We start from the raw sequence: 27,451 nt of genomic DNA, 5'->3' as shown, positions 1-27,451 counted from the left end.
TAGCCATTTGCAGTCGGTTTCCAACCGTGTTAACTATGCCTGACACGAGAGGTGGTGTATAAAAGGAATGTGGTAATGCTCCTGACCCTAAAGAATAATCCTTTTTAAAAAAGCATTCGAGAAAGGTTATATATAATAGAATATATTAAATTCTGTACATGATCAAAGAATGTAAACATAATGAATTAACTTGTAAGAGCATCTTTAGAGACTCTGCCCAGGGCGAAGGTGAGCGCTGGCACATGGGGCTCCTCTCTCACACCCGTAGGTTAGGAGGGGAGCAGGAGGTGCCCCCCCATGGGTCCCACCTCGCCCCACTCTGAGCTGTGCTTCCCCTACGGCTCAGTGGGACCCAGCACCTGCCCCACTGTAGAGAAGGGACAGAGGGAGAGGGGATGAGCTGGACAACGTGCTGGTTCAGTGGAGTAACCCTCGCTGCAGCACAGGGCAGGGGGTTAGAGACAGCCCGCGCTGTGCAGAGAGCCCCATGGGGCAGAGCAGCAGCTCCCACAGCCTCTCCTCCCACCCCTCCATCTCCTCCGGACCAGCCCACAGAGCAGTGGGGCTGGTTTGGCCTCCTGGCACACCACAGGACCACGTGTGGATGGTGGTCCCTGTCTCCATGGTGCAGGGCTGACCCCGCTTGTTGTCATCCCCCCCATCCCCAGCAGCTCTCCTGGCATCCCGGGGATGGGCATGAATGATGGATGCTGTCTGGAGTCACTCCTGACACCGGGATTGGCCCCCAGGAGCCCTGTGCCACCTCCCTGAGCAGTGTGAGTCACCGCAGGCCTGGCCACTGCATCCCTCTTCCACCCCATCACCCAACATCCAACGCTATGGCCAAGCCAAGATGAGGCGTGTGATGGGGAGCAGCCATCAGCGTTGCCCATGGCCTCTCTCCTTCTCTCCCTTTCTTCCTTCCAATGCAAAAGCTCAATGGCAAAAGAGTGCATGAAATCAAATAAATACATCCCCCTCCCCGACCCTGCGGCTCCCCCCGGGCCCCGGCACAGGGGACCCAGCCCAGCAGCACATCACTCCAGCAGGACCACCCTGCCCCCCATCACCAGCCCCGTCCTCACTGCTTGGAGCCACAGAGGTGGCCTGGGCATGGGGCTTGGCAGAGCTCCGATCTCCAATGGGATCTAGGGGTGAGAAGCCCCCCATGCCGTGGGGCAGGGTCCCTGCTCCTGACACTTGTACTCAGGGGACTCGTTTCCCAAGGGGGCTCAGAGCAAAGGGTCCCTTTCCAAAGGGGGGTTCCCATGCCACCAGCCATCACCGCTCCATCACCCAGCCCAAGGACAAACCAACCTGGCATCATCCCAGCAGGGCACTGGGACTGTCTGGAAAGGTTTCCCCTTCCTGCTTCCCCCTCCCTGGACCCGCCTGACTCCAGCAGCCTCTCCGGGCTGCCTGCCCCTGCATCCTCCAGAGGATGCTCACGGGAGGACCCAGCAGATTGGGCACATTTTGGGGCTGGGGGCTCAATATTTGACCCTAGGGTTTGTGTTTCACGTTCGACCTCAAGCTCCGACCGACGGCTCTAAGCCCATCTTAACAAACAAAGGCAGAAGAGAAAAGGAAAAGAAAACCCAAATGAAGTTAGTCTGAAGGTTCCCCTCGTGGCTTCTCAGTGGCAAGCCCCCCACCCTGGGGCGAGCATCACCCGGGCACCCAGCTCTGGTTCGTGGGCTGCGGGCCCCCGGGCAGCGCGGGCACGTTGAGCCCGTTCTGCGGCGGGAGAGCCGAGTCGAAGTTGAAGTCCATCTCATCACTGTCCATAAAGTCATTCAGGATGATGGACTCCACGTCGCACTCCAGGCTCCCGTTGAACATGTCCAGGTCCAGGTCTGCTGGGAACCTGTCTTGGCCCAACACGGGGGGATGGACAGCCCCCGGGTAGGGGCCCTGCAGCGAATCCAGCAAGCTCATGTGTGCCCCTTGGTTATTAGCGTAGGAATGCAGATGCCCGTGGTGCGGCATGGCCGTCATGCTGCACGTGTCACTGGGCAAGCTCATAAGGCTGACAGGATTAGCTAAGGCACTGGTGTTGACCGCAGGGTGGTGACCGGCTGGTGACGGGTGGTACAAAGCATTGCTCTTCATGAGAGAGCCCGAGTGGGACGGGTACGAGGACAAACCCTGCTCCCCGCTCCCGCACAGCAGCGGGTTGTGTCTGTGGCCACGGGCCGGCACCACGGGGCTGGCCTGCGGCAGGGGCAGGTCCCCCGGGACCATGCTCTCCTTGTGCGCGTAGGAGATGGAGGAGAGCAGGTCCTGCAGTGAGGCGTTCCTGTAGGAGCTGACGGGCGAGAAGGTGGCTTGCTTGTTCTCCTGGATGGTCTGCATGGGCAGGCGCCGCATGAGGCTCATGGCCGGCTGGCTGTAGATCGTCCCGCAGTAGGTGTTGGTGGCAGCACCCATGGTGGAGCACTTGGAGTTGAAGGAGAAACTGGAGCTCCGCTGCCGCAGGGCGGCCGGGGGGAGCTGCTGCGAGGGGCTCATGGTGTATCCATCCTGCAGGTCCTCCAGCATGCTCTCCCCGAGGCTCTCGTTCAGGCTGATGGTGCCGGTCAGGTCGGTCAGCCGGGGCAGCTCCACGGAGCAGCGGGTGTTGAGGGAAGGCGACATGGTGCTGGAGGGGCTGGGGTACATCAGCGGAGAGGAAGGGGTTCCATCCTCCTCCTCCAGCTCATCCGGCTCGTGGTTGGACATGATGGGCGAGAGGCGCCCGCTCAGCGTGCTGGCCGTGGAGTTGGCCCGTGTCCTGAAGTCTGCCCAGGCATCGTACTCATCACTGGCGTGGGACGCGGGGCTCTCCGACCACTTGGCTTGCTGGGATGAAGGACTGTCCTCCCCGCGCTCCTGCGTCACCTGCAGCTGCTTCTTCTTGCTGGCCTTGCCCTTGATGCGCAGGAACTTGCTGTTGTTGTCCATGGAGACCGCCCGCCGGCGCGGCGTCTTCCCCGTCTTGCCGCCCTCGGGGTTCAGCATCCACCAGGAGCTCTTGCCCGTGCCCTCGTTCTGCACGCGGATGAAGCGGGTGTGCAGGGACAGGTTGTGCCGGATGGAGTTCTGCAGGGACAGCAAGGACAGAGGCACGGTCAGCGGCGGCTGCAGTGGCACAGGCAGGAGGGGAATGCCCGTGGGGATGGGGGGTACACGGGGCATCATGGGGGACCTGGGCTCCATCCCCTGGGACGGGTATAAGGGCTCGGGGGGCTCATCTGGTGGGTCTATCCCACAGCACAGCCGGCATTTCACATTCAGGAGCCCACAGGTCGTGGGCCATCACTCTATCTACCAGCTACCTATTGTTAGAGACACCGCTGCCATGGCAGGAGTGAGGGGTCTTTAGTACATGCCCTGAGTCCAGAGGAGGCCACGAGGATGCTGTAAGGGCTGGAGCAGCTCTGCTCTGGAGCCAGGCTGAGAGAGCTGGGCTGGGGCAGCCTGGACAAGAGAAGGCTCCTGAAGGGGAGACCTGAGAGCAGCTCCAGTGCCTATAGGGGCTGCAGGAAACCTGGAGAGGGGCTTGGGACAAGGGCCTGTAGGGACAGGCCAAGGGGAATGGCTTGAACCTGCCCGAGGGGAGACTGAGATGAGCTCTTAGGCAGAAGCTCTTCCCTGTGAGGGTGCTGAGGCGCTGGCCCAGGGTGCCCAGAGAAGCTGTGGCTGCCCCATCCCTGGCAGTGTTCAAGGCCAGGTTGGACACAGGGGCTTGGAGCAAGCTGCTCCAGTGGAAGGGGTCCCTGCCCATGGCAGGGGTTGGAGCCGGATGAGCTTTAAGATCCCTTCAACCCAAACCAGCCTGGAACTGATTCTCTGACATCTCTTGCTGCTGAGCTGCAGTTCATGGGATGCCACCCCAGCTCCCTGCGCCTCAGTTCCCCCACGGTCTAGAAGGGAAACACAAGCCACAGCACCCAAAGAAGAGCATCAGTCGCAGGTATCCAGCCCTGATCCCAGCACCACCCATGGGCTCGGGGCTGGTTGGTGACTACTGGAGGGAGCAGGAGCCACGCAGCAGGAGGAGCTGAGGGATGGGGAAGGGGAAGAAGCCAAGGTTCTGGGGAGAAAGTTTGGTGCTGCTGCCAGTGTCCAGCGGAATACTAATGAAGAGGCGAGTGCGCTCCAGCCTCATCTATCATATTATGCAATGGCTTACTTCTCTGCACTTCATTTATTTGGAGATTGCTCCCAGGCTGGCTCCTCGCCAGCAGCCACCAAATCCAAGTCTACAGAAATCAATCTCGCGCTGACTGATTAAGCCGTGTTTAGAACTAATTGCTCCTTCGTGTGTGGGGAGAATAAATTACGGGCTTTAATTTCACATCTTTAAAATGCAACTGCAGGTATGGGCTGGCCGTTAACCCCTTCCTGCGCCGCTGGGGAGGGGACACGGAGCAGCTCATGGAACAGGCCGGGACACACGCTGCCCGTGCCAATGCTCAGCGCCTTCGGGTGGCAAGAGCAATCGTAGACCCACCAACACCTCTCCCTTGAGCCACAGCACGACCTAAACTCCCTTCTGCACTGCCAAGCCATGGGACACAAGCAGAGCCCATGGCCATCATCATGTTTGCAGAGCCAGAGCCACCAGCCTTGCAGCACAGACAGGGTGTGCTGGGTGATGGCTGATCCCTGCTGGTATGGTCCCCATCCCTTCCTGCCCGTGCTCCCTGGGTCTGCTCATCCCAGGATGCAGGCAATGCTGCAGCCCTCCACAGCTGGGACCAAGCTGCCGTGCAGAGCATGGAGAGAGGGAATGGTGTCTGGGGGTTGGGAATGCCATGGCTGGATGGGGATGACATTCATCACAGTGCTTCCTCCCGCTCTGCAGCTTCCAACACACGGTACCCAGCAGCACCCCCAGCCCCAGGGGGTCAGGCTGCCCAAGGGAGAGGAGGGGAGGGTGGGCTGCTGCCTCTTGTGCAGCTGAGCTTCATTAAGAGCCAAAAGACAGCAGCAATTAAGAGCAAGGCGCAGTGAGCCCGGCTCACTCCTCATTAGCACCCCGAGGAGCTCAGCTGGCCATGGCTCAGGGTGCACTGCACAGGGCAAGGGGCTGCAAAGGGGCGGGCCAGGAGCTTGTTAACACCAGGCAGGCAGGGACCTGCTTCACCCACCAGCACACCAGCACCCCACAGCACCTAGCACCCAACAGCATTCGGTATCCTATGGCACCCAGCATCCTACAGCACACAGCATCCTACAACATCCTACAGCACTCAGTATCCTACAGTATCCTACAGCACTCAGAATCCTACAGTATCCTACAGCACCCAGCATCCTACAGCACTCAGTATCCTACAACATCCTACAGCACTCAGTATCCTACAGTATCCTACAGCACTCAGAATCCTACAGCACCCAGCATCCTACAGCACTCAGTATCCTACAACATCCTACAGCACTCAGTATCCTACAGCATCCTACAGCACCCAGCATCCTACAGCACTCAGTATCCTACAGTATCCTACAGCACTCAGAATCCTACAGCACCCAGCATCCTACAGCACTCAGTATCCTACAGCATCCTACAGCACCCAGCATCCTACAGCACTCAGTATCCTACAGCATCCTACAGCACCCAGCATCCTACAACATCCTACAGCACTCAGTATCCTACAGTATCCTACAGCACTCAGAATGCTACAGCACCCAGCATCCTACAGCACTCAGTATCCTACAGCACTCAGTATCCTACAGCACCCAGCATCCTACAGTACTCAGTATCCTACAGCACTCAGTATCCTACAGCACCCAGCATCCTACAGCACCCAGCATCCTACAGCACTCAGTATCCTACAGCACTCAGTATCCTACAGCACCCAGCATCCTATAGCACTCAGCATCCTACAGCACCCAGCATCCTACAGCACTCAGCATCCTACAGCACTCAGTATCCTACAACATCCTACAGCACTCAGTATCCTACAGCATCCTACAGCACTCAGCATCCTACAGCATCCTACAGCACTCAGTATCCTACAACATCCTACAGTACTCAGTATCCTACAGCACTCAGTATCCTACAGCACTCAGCATCCTACAGCACTCAGTATCCTACAGCACTCAGCATCCTACAGCACTCAGTATCCTACAGCACTCAGCATCCTACAGCACTCAGCATCCTACAGCACTCAGTATCCTACAACATCCTACAGCACTCAGTATCCTACAACATCCTACAGTACTCAGTATCCTACAGCACTCAGTATCCTACAGCACTCAGCATCCTACAGCACTCAGTATCCTACAGCACTCAGTATCCTACAGCACTCAGCATCCTACAGCACTCAGTATCCTACAGCACTCAGTATCCTACAGCACTCAGCATCCTACAGCACTCAGTATCCTACAGCACTCAGTATCCTACAGCACTCAGTATCCTACAGCATCCTACAGCACACAGCATCCTACAGCATTCACAATCTACTTCCCACATCACCCACATCCCACATCACCCAGCGCCAAGCTGGCAGGGAGCCGTGGATAATCACAGGGCCCAGGATGTGGGGCTCAGCCCTTGGCCAGCCCCTGGCATGGGGTGATGTGCAGGGGACATCAGGGCTTGGCACAACCTCGCTGACAGCAGCTGCCTTGGCAGGGGTCTGGCAGATTTTGGCAGGGTGCAGGGGGAGCAGGTACCAGTCCCATGATGCCCCCGATGCTGCTCAGCCCTGTGACCCAAAGCCCTACGTCACTTCTCATAGCAACCTGCACCTTTGCTGGGTCTCCCTCCATGTCCCCATCTGCCCCCACGTCACCCCTGCCCTGCTCATCACCCTGCTCCAACATCTCCCACCAAAGCAGAGGGACCCTCCAGCATCCCGTCCCCACACAGCACTGCAGCCATGTGGTACCCAAGCAGCACAGGGCAAGGAGCATCGGTCCCCATTGCGCATCCAGACTGTGCCAAGGGACAACATCCACCACTTCAGGCTCTGCAGAGGGGCAGGGGATGCTCTGGGTAATGGAGACAAGGGCTGGAGGTGGCACCAGGGACGAAAGCCATGGTTGACCCCAATGGAGGGTGAGGCTGGAGCCCCTGCCACCCGCTGCTGGAGGCTTTGCCAACCTGGTAGACCCCAAATCCCATCCTAGTGCCCATCTGCCAGGGCTGGCCCTGCTGCAGGGCCTGGAATGAAGATGGGGGGGGGGCTGCTGGGAGCTGTGAGCACCCATGGAGCCTCCTCACCCCCCCAGGAGCCCTTCTCCACGGTGCCTCATTGTCAGGGGAGCCGGCAGTGTGAAATCGGTCTGATTAGCAATTAGTCCCATTGTAAAAGGATTAGCCGGACCCCATTGTCTGCATGAGTGACTCGACTATCAATTTGCATCTGGCAGAGGATGATGATGCTGATGATGCTGCTGCTCCCTGGGAGCTCTCCCTGGTTCCTGCGTCCTCCTGCCCGACAGACACTGTCTGGTGAGGCTGTGCCCAGGGAGTGGGTGCTGGTGGAGCCCGAGATGGGCATCGATGCCAGGCACAAAGGTGCAGGATCCGAGCACTTTACTAATCCCTGGGGGTCTCTCCTCTCACCTTGTGGTGCCCACAAGCGTTGCAGTGGAAGGGGGGATTGACATGTGTGCTCTGAGGAGAGACAGGGCTGGGAAAACAAGCACAGTTCAAGCAAGAGGACAAAGGGTCTGTAGGGACAGGCCAAGGGGAATGGCTTTAACCTGCCAGAGGGGAGACTGAGATGAGCTCTTAGGCAGAAGCTCTTCCCTGTGAGGTTGCTGAGGCGCTGGCCCAGGGTGCCCAGAGAAGCTGTGGCTGCCCCATCCCTGGCAGTGTTCAAGGCCAGGTTGGACACAGGGGCTTGGAGCAAGCTGCTCCAGTGGAAGGGGTCCCTGCCCGTGGCAGGGGTTGGAGCTGGAGGAGCTTTAAGGTCCCTTCAACCCAAACCAGGCTGGGATTCTATGATCGAATACGCTGTCTTTGGCGGGTGTCCCCAGTGCCTGTCCACCCCTGCACAGCATCCCCCAGGACGAGGCACCATCGAGGCTGTTGCAGCCTCTGCCCGCGGGAACGTTTCCTCCATCGCTGCAATTCTTACGTGCGAGCAGTAAATCAGCACCAATTAACCCCGGAGCCGCCCGATGCTGCCGGAGCCTCGTTAGTGGCCCTGTCGCTGCTGCCTCCTGGTAACAGCGGGTGAATCCCCACCAGGTAACGGGTTCATTATCTGGATGGCCCAGCAGACACGGCCCCACAGCCCCTGCCCCATAGCCCCCACCGCCAGCCCCATGCAGCCCCCATCAGCCCCGGCGCTGTCTCGCTGCCCCCCGGGCCCTGCCTGGCACCTCCCGCTGAGGCGGCCGGGGCTGTGCCCCCCCCCCGCGCATCCCTCCCGGGTACAGCGGGGCTGGGGGCGCCGCTCGGGCCCCGCGCGGTGCGTTCGGGTCAGCGCACGGCGGGAGCCGAGCCGCTCCGACGGGCCGTTAATTGACCCAGGCGCCCATCAGCGGCGCGTCGGGCCGCGTCCAGCCCAGCGCAGCGCCCTGCTGCCGGCGGCTCACACCGCGGAGTCCGGAGCGCGGCCGGGCTGCAGCATCTCCCACCAGCGCCCGTGCGCACCTCATTAGGAACCGGTAATCGCCCCCTCGGCGTGCACCGGGGCTAGTGGGGGACCCCATGATACAGCCCCATACACTGTGCACAGCCTTGCCCTGCCCCACTGATCCACGATGCTATGGGGCAAAGGATGAGGCCAGGCAAGCTCCATGCCCTGCGGTGCAGGAGTGGAGCTGGGAACCCGCACTGTGGGGTCTGCATGTGCCAGCCTGGGGATGGTGCTTGCCCACTGTGAACCTGTGCTGATCCCTGGGGCTGAGTCATGGTGTGGCCAAGCCCAACCACTCTTGAAGGAGAAGGTCCAGATGGAAACAGCCATTGTGACCCCAACCCACTGCCAGACTCACCTGCCCTATCCCAAGCCTGATCCCGAAGGCGCCTGGCTGTGGCTGCCTGGGCTTTTGGGCTGGTTTCAGGACAAACAGGGGTGCTGTGACTGCTGGATGGGTTCCCAGGGTGAAACCCATCCCCTGCCTGGCTCTGTGCTGGCCCTGACCCACCTTTGCCCTCCAGCTCATGGCTCGCAGTGGGTCTGATCCCTGTGGACTTGGCAGCTGAGTTTGGTGCCTCTCCCCTCCTGACCGTGAGCTCCGGATATGATTCCCAAGCCTACCAGAGACGTGACCGACACAAATCGAGCCACACTCTGCTCCCCACACCCCCCCCGGGCAGCCCCCCATGCCCAGCCCTTGCCCAAGGGATGCCAATGGGACATCCCCACTCTGCAGCCCCAGAGCTCTCAGCACAGAGAGCCCCACATCATGGTGGGTGCCAAGACATGGGTAAGACCTCAGCACAGAATGCAGCTCATAGAGGGCAGCTCAGCCCCATCAGGAGGCTCCTTACACCCATCCTTGACATGCAGGGGTCTCACCCACAGCTTGGCACTCACCGTGACACAGTGCCCCAAAGCAGCGGTAACAGCCACAGCCGAGCATCCCTATCCCGGCCCTGGTTCCACTGCTGCCAAACAGCTGGTTCCAGCCAAGTTCTGCACTGGGAGTGCTGCCGTTGCCATGGCAGCCCATTTATTTTAGCCCTTTCCAAACCCAGGAGCATCCTCCCTGCCCTGGCGGGTCCTGCTTTGTCCCCATTCCTGGGCACCTTGCTGAGAGCCCAAGGAGCACCCAGAGCACCTATTCCCTGGGCCTGGGATTCTGTGAACACCACAGCCAGTGCTTCACCACTCTCCTTATAAAGAATTTCTTCCTCACATCCAGCCTGAATCTCCCTCTTTCAGTTTAAACCCATCTCTGCTCGTCCTGTTCAGTAGCATCTTTCTTATAGGCCTCTTTTAAGAACTGAAAGGAGAAATCATCTCAGAGCTTCTGGCCCTGGCACTGCTGCCCACTCACCCCAGGGCTGGAAGTGCTGAGCCCTGGACACATTGGATAGATTGGACTAGATGATCTTTTGAGGTCCCTTCCAATCTCTAACATACTGTGATACTGTGATACATGTCAGGGGGGACCTCACGGTGATGCTGGGCACAGGGGACCCGTGCCAGACCCCACTGCTCATCCCTGGCTCCATGGGGATGCTGAGGGTGGGCTGTGGGGCTGGCAGCAGCAGGGGGTGAGCATGGAGTCAGCGAACCCCTTCACAGCACCTTATGGGAGCTCCAGGCAGCACTGCTGGATACCACGTCCTCCCCTAAACCCCAGGAGCACCACGGCACCAAGCCTTGTGCTGAGGAATGCCCCCAGGGCAGCTCCCGGTGAGGCTGAGCCCCATAGACGCACACATTGTGGCCGTGCCATGCCCACACACAGTCACTGGGTAGGATCTGGAGCCTCCCTGGAAGGTCCCAGGGGTGCTGGTGAGCTGCGAGGTGCCAGCACAGCCAGGGATGCTCTGCATGGTGCCTGTATCCCACTGAGAGACACCAGCATCCCTGCCTCTGGGGACAAAACACCCCGGTCCCATCCAGACCCCTCTCCAACACGCAGGAGCAGGGGAGGTGCCTTGGAAAGACCCTCTCCACCATCAGCCACTTACCCAGTGATGCTCTAATTACCCCAGAGCAGCTGCAGTAAATCACGCGGAGCTGCCATGTCATTTCTGCATGAAATTACAGCATCTTGTCCCCTGGGTTCAATTTCCTCCACACCAGGTTCTCAGCGCAGCCAAACACCGCAAGCAGCTGCATCCCTGCTCCTCAGGTCCCATTTAGCTCCTAAGCCCAGCCTGTCCCCACGCTGAGCACCCCAGAGCTGCTCCACACCAGCAGCACTCGGTCCCCAGCCACACACAGACCCTGCTGGGAGACACAGCGAGACATGGGGGGGACAACCAGAGCCCTCTTGCCCCGAGCATCCTATGTGACATCTCATCACTGCATCACACCGCGGAGCCCCTCCAGCTCTCAGCCACAGTCACAGCAAGGTCACCACAGGGTGGCAGGGATGCTGCTCCCACTGAGCAACTGGGAAACTGAGGCACGGAGGAGCCAGTGGCTCCAGGAGCCAGCTCTGCCTGGTGTGAGGGGCTTATGGCTGGAGGTGGTTCCTGAGCAGGAGGGGGTCCTGGAGGGGAAGAGGGATGGGGGCTCCATCCCTGATGTCCCCCATGTAGCACCCACTGCAGCCAGTGAGATCCCGGGGTCTCCCACTTGCTGCTGGATGGGAACCAAAAGCAAATGTGCTCTGGGAGGGGAGATGGAAAAGCTCCGTTTTCCCAAGGGAAGGGGTGAAAAAGAATCCATCACCCCAGGGCTGGAGACCTCAACCAGAGCCAGGTCAGTCACACAGCCCTGCCCGGGTGGCACCCACCTCTCCTGTCACACACTCCTGCTCCTGCAGCAGAGCAAGGCACGGGCAGCACTGGTGACAGTGCCGGTGTCACCCCATAGAGTTGTATTGATGTGATGGCACCCGGCGGGTGAGCACAGCCACAGAGCTGCATCCAAATCCAGTCACCCCTCATCCTGGTGCCTGGGCTGGGGCCAGAGGTGAGCACCTCCTCCAAGACCCATTGCTCAAAGGTGACCAGAAAAGTGAATTACCAGTTGTCCTGGACACTTCCCAACCTCCTTTGGCTATTGGCCCCTTGGGAACACCAACTCCCCACAAGCCCTTTGTGTGGGATGGGGTGGGACAAAAGGTGGGTGCGTGTCCCCAAGCTCTGCCTCTCCTCCTGCCCCCAAGCACCCATTCACTGGGGTCCTCAACACCAGCCAGACCCAGGAGGCACCTTCAGGATGGAGTGGGCAGTGTGTGACAGGCAGGGCTGCCTGCTCCAACCAAAGCTGCGGGGCTGTTTGCCTCATCTTCCAATCCCTGGGCCCATAAAGAGCAACCCCAAGCCTGTCCCCAGGCTTGTCCACAGCCACCCAAGGCCACTACCCGCTGCTCTGATTCCTGGTGGCGGGCAGCCGGGCGCAGAAGAAGGCAGTGGGAAGCTGAGGTCCTCCTCTACCTGCCTGCCTGAGCCGGATGCTGGGTTACCTGGGAAACGGTGATGACATCGCAGGGATGCAGGGAAACTCTGCCCGAGGTGTTCGGGATGCCATCGCTGTTGCCAGGGCAACGGCGGGCGACATCCCGCAGGTAACCTGGGGTGATGGAGCGGGGCTGCACCCGGCATCCTCTGCCTCCTCCTCCTCCTCCTACGCTGGGTGCCCTGGGGTGGGCAATGGGGTTGTCCCACAGGAGGAGGGGACATCCCTTGGGGCTGCTCTGCTGTCCCCCCCTGCAGCAATGCCCAGGGTTGTGTTCCCCTGCCTGCAGCTCCCCAGCCCATCCTTCAGGGCTCTACCATGGGGCTGGCAGGATCCCACTCTGGGGAGCAGCACTCCTGGGATGCCTTTGGATCAATCACAGTCTCTGCTTTTCCCTCCAAGGGCTCAGAAACACCAGGGATGTCCCAAGATTTCCCTCCAAGCCCCACATTTTCCTGGTTTTAAATCCCAGCTGCTTGTCCCCACCGGGGATGCACCACCCTAGGCAGGGTGTCCTCCCTCTCTCCCAGCCCTATTTGATCACACAGGGTGGCAGGAAAGCCACAGCCCACAGTGTGTCTGGGCTGCGCTTCAACACACACAAGCTGGCAAGGGGCAAGCAGGGATGCTTCCAGACCAGTATAAAACCAGCAGAAACAGGGGGAATAAGACACCAGAGAACGGTGGGGACTTCTGGGAGCAGGAGATGTGGGATGCAGGCTCTGCCCCCCCAGGACAGCGCTGAGCAGGGATCAGCAGCCACCCACAGCCCAAGCAGGAGGCAGCAGATTCCCTGGAGGATGCTGCAAAGCAACAGGAACAACAACTCCCCTCCTGGTGTCCCGAGGGAGCTCACAACCCCCGGCAGAGCAGCTTTCCCTCTAATGGCAAAGATTACATCAGCCGGAGCAGCCGGTCCGGCTGCCGCTGGAGGGAGGAGCTGGATGGAGCCCAGCACCACCGCAGCCCCATGGGCCACTGACCCACAGTGACGGGTGCCAGAGGGACTGACTGGGAGAGGGGTGGAGATGCCATGGAGCATCCTCGGGATGTTGTTCATAGGACACTGGTTTGTGTTGGAAGGGACCTTAAAGCTCCTCCAGCTCCAACCCCTGCCACAGGCAGGGACACCTTCCACTGGAGCAGCTTGCTCCAAGCCCCTGTGTCCAACCTGGCCTTGAACACTGCCAGGGATGGGGCAGCCACAGCTTCTCTGGGCACCCTGTGCCAGCGCCTCAGCACCCTCCCAGGGAAGAGCTTCTGCCTAAGAGCTCATCTCAGTCTCCCCTCTGGCAGGTTAAAGCCATTCCCCTTGGCCTGTCCCTACAGGCCCTGGTCCCAAGCCCCTCTCCAGGTTTCCTGCAGCCCCTTTAGGCACTGGAGCTGCTCTCAGGTCTCCCCTTCAGGAGCCTTCTCTTCTCCAGGCTGCCCCAGCCCAGCTCTCTCAGCCTGGCTCCAGAGCAGAGCTGCTCCAGCCCTCGCAGCATCTCCATGGCCTCCTCTGGCCTCGCTCCAACAGCTCCACGTCCCTCTTGTGCTGCTGCCCCAGAGCTGGATCAGGGCTGCAGGGGGGGTCTCCCCAGAGCACAGCAGAGGGGCAGGATCCCCTCCCTGAGCTGCTGCTCACGCTCTGGGGGTGCACCCAGCACACGGGGGGGTTCTGGGCTCAAGCGCTCACTGAAGCCGGACCATGGGGAGCTTCTCATTGACCAAAACCCCAAGTCCTCCTCCTCAGGGATGCTCCATCCAATGCTAGGAGTCTTTCTGGAGCCAAAGACCCTGAACCTCCACCTTGCTGGGCTCAACCGGCCACTGCTGCAGGCGCCTGCTCTAGTGGAGGGTGTCCCTGCCCATGGCAAGGGGTTGGAACTGGATGAGCTTTAAGGTCCCTTCCAACCCAAACCAGGCTGGATTCAGTGATTCCATGATCACCGTGGGAAGGCAGCTGCTCCCATCACCTGGAGGGGGTTCAACCACCTGGCTCATGCCTCAATCCCTCCTCATTGGAAGGAGCTGAGGGGACACCTCCAGCAGCTCCATGGGGTCCCTGTGCCGTGGGTGCCCCCTTGGGTGTCACCGCATGCCCAGTGTGCCAGGGCTGAGGTAGGGGGAATGGGACCCCCCCATCCCGCTGCCATCCGGGCTGTATCCCAGGGGATCTGGCAACCCTTCAGCCATCCCCTCCCCGCTCCCCCTGCTCCGTGACACGGAGCTGTAATTGCATTAGACACTGCTGCCCGGGCAGCGCAGCCTGAAAACCATCCCGAATTCCTGGGCACGGCGCCCGCTCTCTGTCTGCAGCCGGTCCCATTCCCCCCCCCCCCCCCCCCCCCCCCAAACCCCATCTCCTCCAGCACTGACCCACAGCGAGGAGCCTCCGACCCCCCCCATCGCGATCGGGTCCGGCCGGGCTCAGCACAGCCCCATTACCCCATGCGGTTGATGCAGCCGCGGGGCGCAGCACTGCGGGGAACCCCCCGTTGTCCCCCATCGGAGTCCCCTGCGCTGGTGCAGCCCCGCGCCAGGCGGTCCCCGCGCCAGCTTCCTGCGCTACAGAATGTACCGCGGCCAGGGACACGATGTGCTCCCTGCTCCAGGCCCTGTTTTTCCTGGCCCCGCTCCTGCTCCGCTGGCGGCCGGGCGCTGCCGCTCAATGCAGCTTTTGTTCGCTCGCCCCTCGCCTCCCCGCACACCTCCAGCCCACCCCTTCGGACCCTCCGGGAGCCAGCCGGGCCATCCCTCGCCCCTGACCATCCCCTGGCTTCTGCCACGGCTCTGCCACCATCCCGATGGCTTTGTCCATCCCCAATAGTGCAGCAGGGGAGGCAATGATGTCCCGGTAGGGCAGCCCAGCAGCTCCAAACCTGCACATGCCTCCAGCAGCATTTGGGAGCTGGTACCCTCCGGAGTACCTCTGTCAGCCCCGAGGAGGGAGATGGATATTGAGCCCCTTCTCCTGCCCATGGCCTCATCCTGTTCCATGTACACACTTACAGCCTAGATCCATTAAATAAGTCACTCTGGGTACAGCCCATGTGGATGTTTCCCCCTCGCAGGGCTCAGCACCACAAAGACCTGTTGCTCCCCACACTGATGCTGTCTCACTGCCACTGCTGCCAACTGGGGGACACCCACAGCCGCAGGGCTGCAACCCATCTTAGAATCACACAATGGTTTGTGTTGGAAGGGACCTCAAAGCTCATCCAGCTCCAACCCCTGCCATGGGCAGAGACACCTTCCACTGGAGCAGCTTGCTCCAAGCCCCATCCAGCCTGGCCTTGAACACTACCAGGGATGGGGCAGCCACAGCCTCCTGACACCTGGAAGACAGGTATTTGAGTCCAATACAGCCACTTGTTTCAACTTCTCCTCTTTAAACATTCCCTTACAAACCACAACTGCTCCTGTGTCCTTCCAGCCCAGGGAGCCGGCTCCTGCCTGCCCAGCACTGCCCATCCCCAGCCTTCCCCTTCTATCTGGGCTGCTTGACCCAAATCTGCTTTTCCATTGTGGAAAACCCCTCCCCACCAGCAAACATTGCCCAATGGACTCGCAAGCCAGCTCCCACCCCAAACCTTCACTGACCCGAACAGCCACCCCCATGCCCGCTGGCTTGGCACAGGGATGCCAATGCCACACACACTGGGAACGGGTACAAATACACTGGGATAAACCCCAAATGCTCGGACACAGCTGAGCGTGAGGCTGGTCCTGCCCCATAACCCAGGCTGTGGGGCAGTGCAGGGTGAGGATGAGCTGCGTCCCCAAGAGCATCCTTAGAGCCATGTGCTGCATCCTGCCCCCAGGAATGGCAGGGAGGCAGAAGGGACACATTGAGGTGCAGAGCTGCTCCGGACCCTCATCACCCCCAGAATCACCCCCGGGTCTGGCTGTTGAGTGGTACAGCACACACTGAGCTGTGCACATGGGGCAGCCTTGGGGATGGGACCCCCAAGTCCTGGGGAGCCATCAGTGGTGCAAACCTTCCCCATGACAGCACCACCATCCCCTGGCATCATGGCAAACACCCAGTGATGCTTCCTCAACCCCTCCATCCCCTCATTTCTCCATCCTCCATCCCTCCATTTCTCCATCCCCCATCCCTCCACCCTTACATCCCCCCATGCCTCCATCCCTTCATCCCCCCCATCCCTACCCACAGCCAGGGACCAGCCAAACCTGCTCCCACCCCCAGCACCCCACAGATGATGCCTGTTGGCACCGCTCCTCTCTCCCCAGCCCCTTTTTCTTATGCCCCCCTCTTTCCTGGCACCATCTTTCCCCCCTGGCAGCGGGAGCAGGGTCTTCCCTGCATCCGTCTGGCAGCTCAGCCCCTGTCGCCGCGGGGGCATTAGCACCAGAGCTGCGGGGAGCTCTCAGGGGAGAAGTAAGTGGATCAAAGGGTTTTAGCAGCAGACGGCTCCCAGACAAACCTGGATCCTCTTCAAGGCGGCCACTTGCGGCTACAAATGCACTTTCTGCCCGCCGCTCCCCAGCCAGAAAGTTTCACACCGGCTTTATTGCGTTTAACCCCTCGCTGCTCCCAGCCTGGATCCCGCACGGATGGGGTCCGGAGCAAACCCAGTCCTGCAGGGATGGCTGCAGGGATCGGGACGCTGGGTGCTTGTGCACAGACATCCCCCCTCTCGCCCCCAGAAAAGATGGGGGGGGTCAAAAAGCCCCATTGACAGTCCTGCTCATCCATGAACCACGACGAGGGGAAACTGAGGCACGCAGTATGGGGGGGATGCTGCTGCTCCCTGGGTCACACACATCAACATGCACCCCCATTGCCACCCCCAGGCTGCACATCGCAGGTGACAGATACCCTCCATCCCCACATCCCTCCATCGCTCCATCCCCACATCCCTCCATCCCTGCATCCCTCCATCCCCACATCCCTCCATCCCCGCATCCCTCCCTCCCTGCATCTCCCCATCCCTGCATCTCCCCATCCTTGCATCTCCCCATCCCTGCATCCCCCCATCCCACCCTGCACCCCAGCCAGCCTGGCCTCACTTATGGCCCCCCCAAGCCAGTCGGTGCTCTCTGGGTGAGCTGGGAGCCAGGGCAGGGAGAGGCTCCTCTGGAGTCTCTGCTGCGATGAATTATTCAGTGTGATGATAAGTACAGGAGCCCCTGGTTCTGCTCTCTCCCTGCAGGCAGGAGCAGGATTTGTGCCAGGAGCAGAGAGAGGGACCAAGGCCATGGCCAGCCCCATCTCACTGGAGCTGTGCCACCATGGGGGTGCCCCAGAGAGGATGGAGGGGATCCTGAGCATCCTGAGCCAGCTTGGCTGGGTGGCCGTGGGGCCCTGCCCTGGATCCCCAGAGCTGGATAAACTGGGAGCTCTGGGGCACCAGGCTTGGCCCCACTGCAAGCACTGCCCACCCCACGTCTCCTCTTGCTGCCCCATGGTGGCTGCAGCACCCCACACTGCATAGTCCCATACCCCAAATTTCACAGCACTGCACCCCACAAACCCCAGTTGTGGGGTCACCCCCTTGAGCCCCTCACACACAGAGATGCATCCCTGCCTCCCAGGGATGGCACAGAGGAACCTGCCAGGACCCCACTGCACATCCTGGGGGGTACCCCACATATCCCCCCTGCCATGTCCCCACCTCCAAGCCCACAGGCACCAACGTGAGCCCAGCACAGAGCTGCTGCTGCCATAAAGCCCAGTGCTGATGCAGCCGCTCCTTGGCTGGTGCTCAGGCTCTGGGATAGAGGGAAATAAGAGGGGGTCAGCCAAAAAATACACAGAGAGGGATTCTCCTGCCAGGATCCCAGCATTGCTGGGCCAGGAATGGGGTGCGGGAAACCTCAGCCCCAAGGTCCCGGCACATGGAAGGGCGCATAAGGACACAGGGAAGCAAGGATGCTCTGCGGGTACCAAATGTGCCTGGTGGGGTGGGGAGCACCCCTAATAATAATATATAAAATATATAATAATAAAAAAATTAATATTATAAATTAAGAATATATTATACTATTATAAAATATATAAAATATAATAATGATAAGAATAAATGTGTCCTGTGGTGCTGTGCCAGCAGCAGTGAGGAGGTGGATGGATCATTTCTGAGCAGGCATTGGCATGGCATGGCACAATGTGGCACCCAAGGAAGGGCCCATCCACAGCTCCATTGGGGTCTGAGGCAGCACCTCCTTACCCCATCCCCAAGGCTGGGGACCCCATGGCATGGTGGGGTCACCTCCCCTCAGCATCTGAAGCACCTCAAAAGCTCCCATGGTGTCCCTGCCCATGGATTGGAGCTGGATGAGCTTTAAGGTCTCTTCCAACTCAAACCAGGCTGGGATTCTATGAAGAGAGGTGATGATCATTGGCACAACAACTGCGTTCCACCTGGGGAAGGGTGTGAGCACAGGGCCCTGCAAAAGAGCCTCTTTGTCTTTGCTTTCTTGTTCCCCCTCCAGCTCGCAGGTAATAGCCAGGAATGGGCAAAGCCTCTTTTAATGGACTCTTAATAATGCTGTAATTTCCCTTTGCAGAGAAAGTTTTCCAAACAGTCGAAGATTCAAAACAAAGCAATGATTGTTCCTATTAGCATTAAATTCTACTCTGGGAGAGAGAATAAATCAAGCAAGGGGATTCGATTCAAAACAGAACTATAAAAAATCCAATAATGATTTTTTAATATTAATAAGAAAAATATATTGTTATGCACCCTTAGCATTTAAACTTCTAATCCAATCAGCGCAAAGTGCACAGATAAATCACAGCCACTGAGGAGAAGGGAACAACCATCAGGCAGGCAGCAATAAAACGCTGTCTTACATCCCTGGGACAGGCTTGGGTTTGACAGCCTCAAGAAGCAAAAAAAGCCCAAATTTATGATGCTGTCGCTCCAGAAGCTTGTTAATTCCATCCCTGCATCACCCCACGCATCCTCTGCTCCACCCAGGGCAGGAGCTGAGGGCAGGATGATGCCTGAACCCATCAGCATGGTGCTGAGGAGGCAGGGACTGGCCCTTCATAATCCCCCTTAAACCCAGCTCCCAGCAACAGGATAGGATGGATCCCAGTGCCATCATCCTCCTTAAACCCAGCTCCCAGTGCGGGATGGGATGGATCCCAGTGCCATCATCCTCCTTAAACCCAGCTCCCAGTGCGGGATGGGATGGATCCCAGTGCCATCACCCTCCTTAAACCCAGCTCCCAATGCAGATGGGATGGATCCCAGTGCCCTGCACTCACTGGGGGAAGGAGCCAGTGGCTCCATTGCTAAAGGAGGTCCCAGGCATGGTCTCTGAATCTCTGCCATCCTCAGATGTTCCACTTGGCATTCCTAATCCCACGCTACCAAATACATCCAAGATCCTGGGCGGGTTCCAGGGATGCTCGGAACCGCAGTGCCCGTGGATGCGGTGCCCGCTCCCGTCAGCATCCACACACCAGTATGGAGCTGATGGTACCCACTGGGCCCCGGTTCCCTCCCCATGTGCAGAGGGGATGGTGGGCAGCCCCCCACATCCCACAGGCCGGGATCACAGACCAGGAATAACCCCAGAGAGGCCACCCTGTGTCATCCTGGTTGAACTCATCACAGTGAATGGCCCCACGATGCTCCGCTGAGGTTATTCCCACTGGCTTGGGCAGATGATGCGGGATACAGGGACCAGCAATGAGCCCGGATGAGTGGAGAAATGCCACCCTTGGGTGCCCAAACCTCAGTGCTCCTGCTGAAAGCATCTCCATCCAAAGGGAAGGGAATGCTGAACCACGGCACGGAAGGAGGAGCAGCGAAGGGACCGGCCATGCGACGGCAGAGGACAAAAGACATCTGAGGCACTCAGGGAGATCCCGGCGTCTGGCACGCTGCTGATGCCACCAACCCGGGCGAGAGGGCATCTGGGGACAGGGGATGGACACGCTGCTCCAGGAGCACCCTGAGGCTTCATTCCAGTGGCTCGAGCTCCTGGGGGAGGCTGATGGCGGGGGGGGAAGGATTAATCACAGCTATTACAGGTCCCAGCCTGCCATGTGGATGGCAGCGTCTCTGCACCACTTTGGCTTCGGAAGGTTTGCGATGAGGGTTGGGGAACAGGATCCAGGCTTGGCCCCGTGCTACCCAGCTTGGGTCCCCCGCAGACAGTGACATCCCATCTCCGGGTGGCAAAGCTGCTCCTCGAGGCGCACCCAATCCCTCCTGGCACTTCGCAATATGCTTTAAGGGGAACTAATAGTAATAGAGGTGATGAATCCCTGCATCTGGCATTTGGGCTCTCCCACTGCCAACAGTCAGGGCTGAGGTGGCAGCAGGACCAATGCGTGGCACTGGCAGCACCAGGCTGGGTGGCTGGTCCAGCCTGAGGCTCAGCCCTGCACTGCAGGGATGCCCAGCAAGCCTGAGGAGCAGGAACCTGCATCCCACATCCCCACCAGCCCGGTGATGGAGGAGATACCAGCGGTCCCCAGGGTGGCACGGTCACCAGTCCCTTGGTGACAGAGCAGCGCCACCACTCACAGCACTGCAAGGCTTTCCCACTGGATTCCGAGCGGGATCTGGCACTTTGGCACACAGCACTGAGGTGGGAACGGAGCAGGCACAGCCCCACAACACCCATCTCCTCCGCACCCCAGCAATGGCCTCAGCTGCAGCCTCCTCCCGATCCCATGGGATTGGAGCCAGGCTCTCGGGGAGACACAAAGGCTGCTCCGGGCAGGGAGCTGGCAGCAGCACAGCCCATGGACAAGGGATGCGCCTTTGGGGGAGCACCCGGAGCCCGGCCGGGGGTACCCGCATGGGGGGGTTTGGGGAGGGGAATGGGGGCACTGAACTGACCCAGCCGGAGCTCCGAGCATCCCCTTCACATGGATAAATCCAGGCGTCTGGTCCGTAAATGAGCCTGTCTGCAATGAGAGCCCCGCAGGCTGGTGCAGGCAGCACGGCACGGCCCCGCACCAACAGCCCCAACAACAGCACAACAGCCCCAACAGTCCAAAGAACCCCAACAACAGCCCTGACAACAGCCCCATAACAGCCCCGACAACAGCCCCATAACAGCCCCATAACAGCCCTCGCCTTTCTGCTCTTCTCGGGGTTGCGCTTCATTTCTTTGGGGTTTGGGGTATTTTTCCCTTCCCATCAATCAATGGCGGCTGCTCCTGCCCCAGCTCGGGCTCCCCCCCTCCCACTGCCCCACAACAAGGCCGCTGTCCCCTCCCTGTCCCAAGGACACGCTGCCCCCAGCCCATGCCCCAGGAGAGCACAAGCCCAGGATATCTCCAAGGATCCGGCTGCGATGCGCGGGCACGCGTGGGAGCACACGCGGTGAGCCCGGCACACGTGTGGCACACGTGAACATGTGCAAGCTCAGCCGTGCATCGCTGCCTGCAGCCCCCCCCGGGCAGCACAGGCAGGGCTCTGCCTGCATCGGGGTACCCGGGCAGCGGAACCCATCCCTAAGGGCTGCCTCACAGGGCACATAGGAGCAGCAAACCAGGCTGCACCACAGAGCGGTTTGGGTTGAAGGGACCTTAAAGCTCCTCCAGCTCCAACCCCTGTCATGGTCAGGGACCCCTTCCACTGGAGCAGCTTGCTCCAAGCCCCTGTGTCCAACCTGGCCTTGAACACTGCCAGGGATGGGGCAGCCACAGCTTCTCTGGGCACCCTGGGCCAGCGCCTCAGCACCCTCATCACTGCCACATCCCTGGGTGCAAAGAGCCACCAACCGCAGCAGACAGCAAAGCCCAGGAGCCTCCCTGCTGCCATGGAGCGTGGCACAGCACACAGCTGGGTGCTCAAAGGGCAGGGTGATGGTGATGAAACCATTCCAGAAAGAGCAGGCCCCAGCCACGCTCTCCCCACCATCACCCCGTCCTGTGCTGGACACTGGCCAGACCCATGGGAGACAGCTCAGGATGCTTTGGGATGCTGGGAGGGAAGGGACCAGCCAGCTTGCCCTGTCCCAGCACTGGCTGCCTGCTCCTCCTCACCCCTGCAGTGAGTGAAAGCAAGCTTTGTGCTGGGGTTCCAGCTCTCCTGCCTGGCTCCCTGCCGAGGCACCACATCAGAGGGATGCCCAAACGGAGCTCCCGCATGTCCTGCTCTAACCCGCGGCGCCTTTCACCTCGGCACACAGCAGCCACCTCCAGCGGGAGGCAGGAGCCACGGGAAGCAATGGGCTGCTTACCCAAACCATTCCTTGGTTCTATGGCAGCAATGGGGCTCGGGATGCACCCCAGGGATGGAGGATGCTGCCTGGGGCTGGGGGTCTGACTGTGCCCAGACCCCGCAGCAGTGGTGGGGAAGGGAGATTCATCCCCTTCCTGCATGTTCCCTCTGCCAGGATGCGCTGTGAGAGGTGTCCAACCCCATTCCCTAAACCCAGGGCACCCGCCATTCCCGCAGCATCCCGATGAGGATCCCAAGGAGTTCCAGCTCGCTCCCACGTCTCGCCTGGCCTGAACCACTGCATCCCCACAAAACATCTACAAGGCTTTTAAAATACAAACCCAAACACCAAGGAATGCGTTTCCAGCTCAGGACACTGCATCCTCCATCCCAGCCCCGGGCAGGCGGGAGGGGGGGACGAACACCCGGACCCGCACGTGAGGACAGATGGAGATAACAACAGGCTGTGAGAGCTCTTCTAGTCCATAGGACCTTAACTGGAGCTTATATTCCAGTGGTTATTAAAAATAAAGGGGGGGATTAGGGGGAGAAGCGGAGAGCAGAGCAAGCTGTTCATTTGGAGCCTTTCCCTTGGGTTTAATAAAGCTCCACTCACTGCTGTAGTATCATTTTTATGCTATCATAAAGCTGGACCATTTAGCAGGTTTGTGTTACTTCAGCAGTTAGCGCTGCATGAAAAGCGATTCCAGAACAAGGGAGGGGGGGAAATAAATTATAAGGAAGAGGAAAAAACCTCCAAAAGGAGGGAGAAAACTTGAGGTGGGAAGGAGGAGAGAGCCTGGGGGCTCCTCACAGTGATGCCACCAGCAGCAATGGGGCAGCGAACGGGTTCCCCATCCCTGTGGGAAGTCGGGGACGGATGAGGAATCCCATGCTCCAGCCCTGGGATGATGAAGGGTCATGGACCCCAGCCCAGCATCCCATGGGTGCTATGGGAAAGGGTCGGAGGGGTTCCCAGGGGCACTGCATGTGCGGGGATGGGAGCTGGGGAGGCTTATCCAGGGATGGAGCAGGGGAGTCCCCTCGAGGGCTCCTGCAGCCCTGCTCAGCCCCAGGACATCCAGGATCTCCCGGGCTCTCCCGGCCCCTCCGCAGCTCCCCAGGGAGCATCGGGCTTCTCCGTGCTGCTGGAAAATTCTCCATATATGGAGAGAATGGGAATACGTGAGCAGAGACGAGCAGAGCCCAAACCCCCCCAACGGGAGAGGCCTGACCCCGGCTGTGCCCCCCCCCGGGGCCGTGCAGCACCCTCGTGCTGATGGGAGCGAGCTGGTTGTGCACCCCAAAGCCAGGACACCCCCAGAGCCGTGGCACCCCATCACCCCCCTGCAGCATCACCCACCGCCCTCTGCAAGAGGCAGTCATCCCCATCAGTCCCAGCACCGGCTGGAGCCTCTCCAGCCACACAGGCAGCATCCCAATTGGATGCAGGAGCCCCCATCCAAGTGGGGCAGGGCAGGGGCTCGGCTCGGGGGGACACCAGTGATGGAGCACGCAGAGCCTGGAGCAGCTCCCCCAAAGGAAGCTTCTTGTGTGCCCATATGGACAGGGCCATGGTCCTGCTCCCCTGGCCGCAGCTCAGGGTACCCCACAACCCATGGGGAGGTGAAGCCCCCTGGAACCCCCAAACCTGTGGCCAATGAGATGCTCCCACCCCAACACCCTTCCCACCCCTTTTTCTCCCTCCCTAATTCACCTCCATCCTGCCCTGCAAGGGGATGGTGGTGCTTTAGGGGGGGTGTCTCTGCTCCCAGCTCCATGGGAGCAGCCAACCCAGCAATGTAAAGGAGGAGGTGGAGGGGAGGGCTGGGAATTAAGGATTTCAGTGCTGTCAGAGCCGCAGCAGACAGGCATCCGCCAGCTGAGTGCTTGATTGTTATATTTTGGATGTCAAACCGGAGCAAGCAGAAACCTTTAGAACGCATCAGCGCCGCTGCCTTTCTGACGGAGGGTGTTGGTTTCCCATTAACAAGTGGGAAGCGTGAGCTGGAGCAGAAAACTTCAAGCGCTTTGGAATTGATAAAATAACAACTCCCTAATTAAGCAGAACTGTCAGTCAATGGGTGCCCGCTGCAGCGGGAAGCGGCGGCAGAGCACGAGCCCAACGTGCACACACGGCGGGGGGTGGCACCTTCACATCCCATTAGACCTGGTCCTGATGCTGAGCATGGCCAAGGGGTTTAGAGCTTGCCCCTCAGTTTGTCTCCCCGTCAAACCATGTCATGCAACACGCAGGTTGGGGGAAGGAGACTCCAAAATGCACCCACCCCGTGCAGTATCATTCGCCTCCAGGATAACTATTCCCAGCTTGGGGAATGTATCCCGATGGAACATCACACACCACGGCCAGACACAGCACCCCATGACTGGCTGGATGCAGGAAGGGGTCCCAGCAGCAGACCCCAGTGCTGAGCAGAGCAGAGTTTGGAGAAGTCACCGCACAGCCATGGGATGCCCCATGGGATGCTGTGCCCTCGGCTGGGCTCCCAGCTCTCCACCACCCGCACTCCCAGCACGGGGAGGCTGTGAAGCAGCTCCCTAAGGGAGCAGTCCATTACCCAGGACCACGCTGCAACACCGCTGTGCTGGGGAATGAAACCCTTCAAACCCACTGGGCTTCCCCCAGGCCGGGGCAGGAGGGACCCGGCATCTCCAGGGGCTCTTCCATCAGCAGCTCCTTACCAGAGCATCGATGCCCATCAGTGCTCCCTCGGCTGCCAGCCACACACAGGGCATCCAGGAGGGACAGCCAGGAGGGACCTGGGGCTGTGGGGCAGGTGTTTAACCCCTGGCACGGTGGTGTCTGATGAAGGCACCAAGCAAAGGGGGGCCCCCGATGCTGCTTCTTGCCCTGCCAGTGTGGTATCAGGCACCAGCAGCACCAGGGCACCATCCTGGTGTTTCACCGGGCTGCCCTTGGCCCCACCAGGCAGGCACGGGGTTGGGATGGGAGGTTTGAGCCGAGTGCCAGCACTGCTCCAACTGGGAGACGGGCCAGGAAGGTGGAGAGCATCCCATCCCCGGGTGCACCCATGCAAATGCACCCATGCACCCACCTGCACGGCTGCTGCAAATATCCCTTCGTGCCAACATCAGCCAGACCCCGACCCTCTCCCCTGTGCATATCACACACCACGAAGCCTCCTGCAACACACACGGGGCTGCCTGGGAATCCCTTTGCTCCTCATCCCAGCCCTGACAAAACACATCCCCAGATCCCATCAGCACACATCCCACATGGTCCAGAGCCTTGGGGAGCTCCTTCACCCCCAGCACATGCCCGAGGCCGCACAGCTCTCGTTCCAGGGGGAGGGCTGAGAGCCCCACACACACCACAACCACCCCCTGGCACTGCCACAGCCCCCAAAACCTGCCCCAGTGACTCTCCACACTGGGGGGACACCGGCTGCCGCTGCCCCCCCCATCAGGAGCAGAGCAGGGCAGAGAGGATGCCCGGCCTCCATGCAAGACCAGCTCCCATGGCCCGGCCACCGGTGCCACGGAGTCAGTCCAGGCTCCCTGCCCCGAAATAGCCCCGTCTGCAAGTGAAAAGGCCCCCCACGGCCAGGACGCGCCGTGCCAGGGCCGGTGTTGGTACCAGAGCCTCCAAAGCCTCGTTACACACTAATCACACTGGAGGTGACAGGGCTTAGGGGAGGGCTTAAGAGAAACCGGCTCCTTTTTACTGACACCATCTGGACACAGGGATCTCTTCCCCCTTCCCGGGCGAGCGTTAGCAAGAAGGACAGGAACCAGTGTGACCCCCTAGGAGCCAGCACCCCCAGTGCTAGGACAGTCAGTGCGATGCATCCCCGAGTGAGAGGGGGGAATCACTGCCCGCAGCAGGGATTTCCAACAAGCCCACGGTGCGGTGCCAACCGGGAGCAGAGCCGGGAATGCCAGCATGGAGCCAGTGGGGGACCGCGTGGTGCCTGCGTGCCCCCCAGGATGGTGGGGATGAGACGGGGGGGACACACGGGGGGGAAGCCAGCCCGGAGACACGTGTTTGGACGCGCAGGGACCTGGCACTGCTCGGGTCACCGCGGGCACGGCCGTGGTGGTGCTGGGACCGTCACTCGCCGTCCCCCGGTGCTCGCACACCGCGACCACCCGCCCGCCGCCGTCCCGCGCTCCCGGGGCTCAGCTCGGCCCCAGGCCGGCGGGGGAACCGGGCACCAGCTCACCCCGGGTCCAACACACAACACCACGAGGCGCCGGCTCCCCCCGAAACTTAACCAAGCCCTCATCCAAGCGGGGATCCCACAAACCCCCCTCAGCCAGCGGCAAAGCTCCGGTTGCGCAGGGGGAAGCATCCACGCGTTGGGAAGCCGGGAGGAAAGTTGTGCCGGGGATGGGGTGAGAGGGGTCAGGTACCTTCCATCCGGCGGAGCTGTTGCTGTCTCCTTTATCCTTAAAGTAGGGGACGTATCGCACCATCCAGTCGTAGATCTGCGAGAGCGTGAGGCGCTTCTCGGGAGAGCTCTCGATGGCTTTGGTGATGAGGTCGGCGTAGGAGAGGTTGCCCCAGGCGTTCCTCCGGGAGGTCTTGGCCTTGCGGAGCTGCCCCACGTCCGCGCCGGGAGGCGGCAGGGGGGCGGCGGCGGCGGCGGCTGCTCTGCGCTCCGCTGGGGCTGCCGCGTTCTCGGTCCCCTCCGCGCCACCGGCCCCCCGCGCCGAGGGTCCCCCCGGGGCCGCGGCCCCATCGTCCTCCTCCGCCGCGAAGTCGGGGTGCGGGAGAGGCCAAGTGCAGGACCGGGGCCGGCTCTGCGGCTCGAAATCCGGGTCGATCTCCACCTGATGCGCCTGGAGCTTCTCTTCCATGGTCCCCTCCCCGCCGCTCCCGCCCCCCCCGGCAGCCCCCTCCCCGAGTTACGGTCGGTTTCCACCCAAAAAAAAAAAAAAAAAAAAAAAAAAATTAGAGAAAAAAAAGAAGAAGAAAACAGCCAAAAACCCCCAAAACACGGGAGGGAGAAGAGTGCGAAGAAGGCTCCGAGCTCGGGTGGAGCGGAGGAGGAAGGAGGGGCCGCTCCGCGCCGGGTCCCGGCGGGGCCGCAGCCCCGGGTCCGGCCGCGCTCGCCCTACGCGGCGGCTCTGCCCGGCTCCGCGCCGGGGACCGGGAGGTTAACGGGAGCGGCGGGCCGGGGCGGGTGCTGCATGTCCATCGGTCTCTCCAGCAGCGCCGGGCGAGGCGGGGGGAGCGGGCTGGGTTTGGGTCGGTTTTGGGTCTTTTCTCTCGTTTGTTTGTATGGTTTTTTTTTT

At 60.4% G+C, this 27,451-nt stretch overlaps 1 protein-coding gene across 1 annotated transcript; it reads right to left on the bottom strand.

Moving 5' to 3' along the window:
* Positions 1 to 1,668: 1,668 nt before the first annotated feature.
* FOXO6 (forkhead box O6) lies at positions 1,669 to 27,013 on the bottom strand (the record flags this gene model as incomplete). Its single annotated transcript, XM_080632552.1, has 2 exons — positions 1,669 to 3,081; positions 26,567 to 27,013. 2 exons carry the CDS (start codon positions 27,011 to 27,013, stop codon positions 1,669 to 1,671), a joined length of 1,860 nt encoding a protein of 619 aa, XP_080488678.1.
* Positions 27,014 to 27,451: the final 438 nt, after the last annotated feature.

Source organism: Psittacula echo (genome assembly GCF_963264785.1).
Source record: "Psittacula echo genome assembly, chromosome: 21".
NCBI classification, from domain to species: Eukaryota; Metazoa; Chordata; class Aves; order Psittaciformes; family Psittacidae; genus Psittacula; species Psittacula echo.
This window is presented reverse-complemented; position numbering and strand designations above follow the sequence as displayed.